The 6,138-nt window shown below is 75.7% G+C and overlaps 2 protein-coding genes across 2 annotated transcripts in view; one reads left to right on the forward strand and one right to left on the reverse strand.

Annotated features, from left to right (window-relative positions):
* Window positions 1-356, reverse strand: part of H696_05791 (hypothetical protein) — a 4,730-nt gene extending 4,374 nt beyond the window's left edge. The window contains exon 1 of the mRNA XM_009499590.1: window positions 21-356. Within this exon, the coding sequence (XP_009497865.1) occupies window positions 21-230 (210 nt within the window). The 5' untranslated portion in view covers window positions 231-356. The remainder of the gene's footprint in view (window positions 1-20) is intronic.
* Window positions 357-1,338: 982 nt separating this feature from the next.
* On the forward strand, window positions 1,339-6,138 carry H696_05792 (hypothetical protein). The gene is made up of 9 exons (XM_009499591.1): window positions 1,339-1,822; window positions 1,945-2,403; window positions 2,573-3,291; window positions 3,495-3,655; window positions 3,807-4,151; window positions 4,265-4,470; window positions 4,665-5,002; window positions 5,154-5,217; window positions 5,663-6,138. Exons 1-9 carry the CDS (start codon window positions 1,496-1,498, stop codon window positions 6,035-6,037), a joined length of 2,994 nt encoding a protein of 997 aa, XP_009497866.1. The 5' UTR covers window positions 1,339-1,495; the 3' UTR covers window positions 6,038-6,138.

Raw genomic sequence — 6,138 nt, forward strand, 5'->3', positions numbered from 1 at the left:
GGGGGGGGGGGGGGCCGCACCTCGCAGCCCGGCGACTGCAGCCACACCGGCAGCGTGGCGGTCGGGGCCGACAGGAGCCCCAGCTGGGATTCCATGCTCTGGGAGGTGGTGGCGCCCTGTAGGTCCGCGGCCGAGGGGGCGTCCGCGTCGCCCCCGGCCCCGGGGGCCGCCATCAGGCCGAAGCGCATGGTGCGCGGACGCGCACCCTCCGTACCCGGCGGGGCGAACATGGCGCGTGCTCTCCGGAGGGCGAGGCGCCGCGAGGGAGCGGGATGGGGGGGAGGGAAAAAAAAAGAGCGGGAGAGGCGAGCGGGAGAGGCGAGCAAGGAGGGGCAGCGGATGTCGGCCGTGCGTATGTGTGTGTGCGTGTGTGTGTGTGTGTGTGTGTGTGTGTGTGTGTGTGTGTGTGTGTGTGTGTGCGTGTGTTGGTGGTGCTGTTGCGCGGCGGCGAGGGCTGGCGCCGCCAGGCGGGGCCCACTTGTCCCCTTTCCGGCCGCCGGGCCCCGGGCTCGCGGGGGAGGCCCCCGCTGGGGGGCGCGCGCGCGCGCGCGTGCAGGCTGCGATCTCGGTTCCCCGCCCGGTCCGCCGGGCAGCCGGCGCCACAACACAACAATCGGCCGGGCCGCGCCGCGGCACCCTGGCCGGGCCGGGCGGCGGTTCCTTCGGCGGCCTTGGCCCGCCCGCCCGCCCCCCCCCCCCCCCCCGGGCGGGGAAGAACTGGCGCACCGACGCCTGAGGGAAGGATGACCGACGCACCCGGGGGCATGCGCGCGCGCGCGCGTCCGAAAAGGGAACTCGCGCCCGGGCCGGGAGATCGGGCGGCACATCACCGGCGTCCGTCACGCGGGCATGCCACGTGCCGGATCACGCCACTAGGCTCGGCTCCGGCGCCGGCCCTGCGCGCTTCTGTCGGTGGGCGGGTGCAGAGGACGGCCGGGGGGGGGGGCCGGGACGGGGGGCCGGGACGGGGCGGGCGTCGGCCCCGGTCGGGGGAAGAGCCGCCCGGAAGCCCCCCGGCTTCTGACGCCCGAACGTGTCTTCCCCTGGGCGGGGCATGTCGCGCGTGCGCGCGCGCGCGCTGCGGGCAGATCGCGCCCTCGCCCGGCCCGCAGCCCACAACCAGCCGCCGGACGGCCCCTGCCCGGGGGCCGGGCGCGCGTGGGAAAATGGCTGTGTCAGCCCGCGGCCCGGGTAGCGTAATCTGGCCGGCGGCGGCGCGGCCGATCCCGCCGGCCGGGGGGGGGGAGGATTGGGCTTTCTGCCGGCGCCGCGCGATCACCGGCCCCGGGACCCCGGGCACACACACGCACACGCCCGCACACGCCCGCACACGCCCGCACACGCACGCACACGCACGCACACACTTTGCCCTCACCCGGCCCCGACAGCACTCCCATCCGCCCCCGCATCCAGCCCCATCCCTCTACTTGATCCCTTTCGCCCCTCTTCGCGCGCGCGCCCGCCCGCCCGCTCCGGACATCCCCTGCACACAGCCATGTCCGACAGATCGATGTGCGCTGCCAGCGGCGGTGGCCCGCTCGCGGCCAAGGAGCTGGCCGACTTCGCCCAACAAGTGGGCCGGGCTGCCAGCGCGGGCCCGGACCCCGGCGCGGCGCTGGCCGCCCCCGAGTCCGTGCCCCACCCGGTTCCCCGGGCCACGGCGGCGGCCCGGGGCTGCCCCTTCCGCGGGGGCTCCGCTCGGCCGGTGGACAGCCTGCCCGGGCAGCAGCAGCTCCTCGTTCAGCCGGGCGACGGGCTGGCCACCGGCGGGCCGGTCCCGGGGGCCGGCCAGCGCGCGGCCGAGCTGGCCGGCGTCGACCATGTGCGATCGCTCGGCCCGCCCGTCCGCCCGCCCTCCCCCGCACGTGCCATCTTCCCAGCACTGACCCTGTCGTTATTTTGTCTTCCCCCCCTCCCCCGCCCCCCCCCCCCCCCTGGGATCAGGCGGCGCTCCTGGCCGACGAGTGGGCAAGCATCTACTCGCCGGGGGGCTCGCCGGTGCTCGGGTCGCCGGTGACGGCCCGCCCGGGGCACGCCGTGTCGACGCCGCGGTGTCCCTTTTCCGCGGCCCTGGCCGGGGGCCCGGGGCTCGGGGCGCCCGGGTGGCACGGGCCCGGGGCGCTGTGGCCCGGGGCCGGGGCACCGCCCCCCGCGGCCGACGCCTACCAGGAGCTGGTGGCCGCGCCGGAGGACGTGGCCCGGCTGGACGCCCCGGCCGAGGCCGACGATGCGCCGGCCGAGTCGCTCCTCGACCCGGACACCCAGCGGCTCCTGCTCCGGGGGAGCGCCGGCGCGGCGGACCTCCTGTCCGGGCCGGGCCGCTTGCAGGCCGAGGCCGCGCGCGCGCATGCCGCCATTCGCGAGGACCCCACGCTCGGGGGCGGGCGCTTTGCTCGGTTCATGGTGCGTGGCGCGGGTGCCGGGTCTTTTTCCTTCGTCCCCCCCCCCGGACCCAGGCTCCCGTTCCGACATGCCGCGTGGCCGCGCACCGCCACTGACTGACACCCCCACCGGATCTCCTTTCTCTCTCTGTGCGTGTGCGTCTGCGGCCCGGGCGGGCCGGCGGGCGCAGTTGGACCTGAGTGCCGGCGCCGCGACCATCCGGCCCGACGGCTCGGTGTCCGGCACGGCCGAGCCCCAGGCCGCCGACCGGCTCATCCTGCCCGGGGCCGATGACCAGGCCGGGCCCGAGGCCGAGGAGGACTTGTCCGGGGTCCAGGCGGCGGTGCAGGCCGCCGCGCGGGCCTTCGGCCTGCGCCAGCCGGCCGACCGGCAGACCGCCCCGAGCACGACGGCCCCCGGCATGGCGGGAGACGACACGACCGTGGTCCCGGCGCCGCCGGGGCCCGGGCCGGAGGTGGTGGAGGCCGCGCGCCGGGCCGGCCTCCGGGCCTCGGAGGCGCCGGCCCCCGGGCCGGTCCTCACCTGCCCGATGACCGGGCGCCGGGTGGCCGTGCCGGCCGACGGCCCGGCCAGTGAGGCCGTGCGCCGGGCTCTGGGCGGGCCGCTGGCGGCCGCGCCGGCCGAGGCGCTGCCGGCCGCGTCGGCCGCCGCCCAGCAGTGCCCCTACCTGTCGGCCAAGCTCCAGGGGGCCGAGCACCCGGCCGATGGGCAGGTGGCCGCGCACCACCCGGCCGGGTCCTGGGTCACGGCCTTCCGCCAGGCCATCGAGCCCCTGCGGCCGGAGCCCCGGCCCGGGCAGGCGCTCGACGAGTGGACCGAGTGGGAGGAGGAGACGCTCCCGGCGACCGGCTGGCGCCAGCACCGGTGGCTTGGCTGGGGCTATGAAGCGTGCGTGCCCGGGGTCCGGCCCCGGGGGCCCGTCTTGCGGCGTGCGATCGAGCCGGCTTGCTGACTCCCCCCCCCCCCCCCCCCCCCCCGCCCCCCCCCGCCCCGCCCCCCCCCCCCCCCCCCCCCCCCCCCCCCCCCCCCACACGCACCACCGGCGTGCATGCATGCACAACATGGACTCCCGCGCGCGCGCACACCTGCAGCTATCGCCGGGCGGACTTCACCGCGTACCGGCCTCGCTTCACGGCCCGCAGCCGGGCGCTCGAGCCGCTGTACCAGGCCCGCGCTGACCTCGGTCCCGGCGACCTGGCCGACGTGCTGGCCCTGGCGCGCGAGCTGTCCCTCGGCGGGCGGGCCGAGTCAGGTACGTGGGACAATCGCCCCCCTGCCCCGCCCCCCCCCCCCTCCCCTCCCGGTGTGTGTGTGTGTGTGTGTGGTGTGTGTGCTTCGCCCCTTGCCCGGCCTGTATCCTGACGCCTCGACCGGTTGGCCGGCCGGCCGGCCCCGACACCCAGCCGTCGCCCTGCTTGAGGCGGCCCTGGCCCCTGGGGGCGAGGTGTCGACGCCCGGGCTGGACTCGGACGTCGCGGCCGTCGCCGCCAGCCGGGCCGACCTCTGGCAGGAGCTCGGCCGGCTGCATGTGCAGCAGATGCGCGACGGGAGCGCCCTCGGGGCCCTCTGGGCCGCGGCCGGGATCCTCTACCCGGCGGAGGTGGCCGGCGCGTCGGCGGCCGGGTGGGGCCCGACCGAGGCGCCGGTCGCCGGCGTCCCGGCCGCGCCCGCGGCCCAGGTGCCCGGCATCTGGCTCGAATTGGCCGGGTGCTACCAGGCGGAGAAGTGCCGGCCGGAGCTCTTCAAATGTACGCTGCCCCCTGCTGCCCCGGTCCTCTGGCCGCCCGTGCTGACTGCTTGCTGTTGCCGGCCGCTTGCTTTGGTCTCCCCCTCCCCCGCCCCGCCCTCGGGTCCCGGCCAGGCGTCATGCAGTGGCTGAACCTGGTCAGCCCTGGCCCGGAGCCCTTCGCGCCGGCCATGAACACCGAGCACTTCTTCGTGGACCTGGTGCGCGCGGTGGCCGGCGTCGGACAGCAGTGTGTCCAGGCCCTGGCGGCCCTGGGCCCGGACCGGGCGGATCACGGCCCCGAGCGGGCGCGGCTGCTCGATCGGCTGGCCGCATCGCAGGTGCGTCGCTGCTCGTTCCCCCGCCTCCTGGCTGCTGCTTCCCTTCTCGCCGCCGGGTGCCCGGCACGGGGTGCTCCGTCGGGTGGCCCCGGCGCGCCCCTCTTCCCTTGCGCTGACACCGCCGCCGCTCGGCACATGTTGCCGCGCCCCCCCCCCCTCCCCCGCGGCCGGCGGGGGGGTCGTGTCGCACACAGTCCGCCCTGTCGATGGTCCTGTCGGTGTCTCCCTCGCCGGAGGATGTGCGCTTCGCCTGTGAAAGCGCCACCATCATGGTGAACGCCCTGCTGGAGGCGCAGCGGCTGTCGGTGACCGGCGCCGGCGGGGCCGGCCCCGCGCCGGGGTCCCTCTCCTTCCGCCTGTACCTGGGGTACCTGCGCCTGGGCGGGCTGCTCGGTCGCGCCGGGGACCATGGGCCGGCGCTGGCGGCGCTTCGCCGGGCGCAGGAGGCCCTTCGGGGGTGGGCGCATGCCGCCGGCGCCGAGGGCGCCCCCTCCCGCCGGACCCCCCGGCTGGACTACAACATGGGCATCAGGTGCGCGACACTCTGTCGGGGTGACAGCCGAAGGGGGGGAGGGGGGGGGGGGGGGGGGGATGGCCAGCCGCGGTACCACCTGCGCGAGGGGGGAGGGCCTAGCATACTGACCGCTGTGCTGTGTCTGCCGGATCGCTGTTGCGCGGGGCAGTTCTCTGGCTCTGGGCGCCCTGGAGGACGCCTGCGACCATTTTGCCTCCTCTCTGGCGAACCAGGTGTGTAAATGCCATGGCTGGCCATGCTCTTTTCTGCTCTCTCCTCTCTCTCTCTTTTCCCTTTTCCCTTTTCCCTTTTCTCTCTTCTCTCTTCTCTCTTCTCTCTCTTCTCTCTTCTCTCTCTTCTCTCTCTTCTCTCTTCTCTCTCTTCTCTCTCTTCTCTCTCTTCTCTCTTCTCTCTCCCCCTCCCCTTATCTCTTCTCTCTCTTCTCTCTTCTCTCTTCTCTCTTCTCTCTTCTCTCTCTTCTCTCTTCTCTCTTCTCTCTTCTCTCTCTTCTCTCTCTTCTCTCTTCTCTCTTCTCTCTTCTCTCTTCTCTCTTCTCTCTTCTCTCCTCTCTCCTCTCTCCCCCTCCCCTGATCTCCCCTCTCCCCCCTCCCCTCCATCTCCGCGCCACTTACACGCCCTCCACACCCCCCCACACCCCCTCCAAATGCCGCTCCCCAGCTGGAGGCCACTGACCACGCGGCCGAGGAAATGTACGCCTCAGAGGCGGAGGCCGCCGCCGCGGCGGAGCACGCCCTGCGCGGGCTGGCGATCGCCGATGCCGACGCCGCGGCGCCCGACTCCCCGATCCACGGGCTGCGCCGGGCCGCCCGGCACGCCCCCCCGGGGGCCCTCCTGCCGGCCGGGCACCCCTCCACCGCGCTGAGCCCCAGCGGCCAGGACGGCGACGCCGACACCTGGGAAGCCCTGCGCGTGACACTGGTGGAGCTGGGCGAGACGGCCCGGGCCAAGGCGGCTGCCAACCGGGACCTGGCCGGCTGCCTGGCATGGGATCTCCCCCGGGGCAGGCTGGCCGCCGGGCCTCCAGGCCTTTGAGGGGAGGCCCCGGCAGGCGGCCAGGCAGGCGGGCGGGCCCCAGGCAGGGTCCCTCGACTGCAAGCCCATCCGGCCGTCTCCCCCCCCCCTGGCTGGGGCCG

Source organism: Fonticula alba, assembly GCF_000388065.1.
Source record: "Fonticula alba strain ATCC 38817 unplaced genomic scaffold supercont2.14, whole genome shotgun sequence".
Taxonomy (NCBI): Eukaryota; order Rotosphaerida; family Fonticulaceae; genus Fonticula; species Fonticula alba.

Coding starts and splice junctions, on each gene's coding strand:
- H696_05792 (XM_009499591.1), top strand. CDS start 1,496: ATGTCCGACAGATCGATGTGCGCTGCCAGCGGCGGTGGCCCGCTCGCG. Junction 4,471..4,664: donor ATCGGCTGGCCGCATCGCAG/GTGCGTCGCTGC, acceptor TGTCGCACACAG/TCCGCCCTGTCGATGGTCCT. Junction 5,003..5,153: donor GACTACAACATGGGCATCAG/GTGCGCGACACT, acceptor TGCGCGGGGCAG/TTCTCTGGCTCTGGGCGCCC.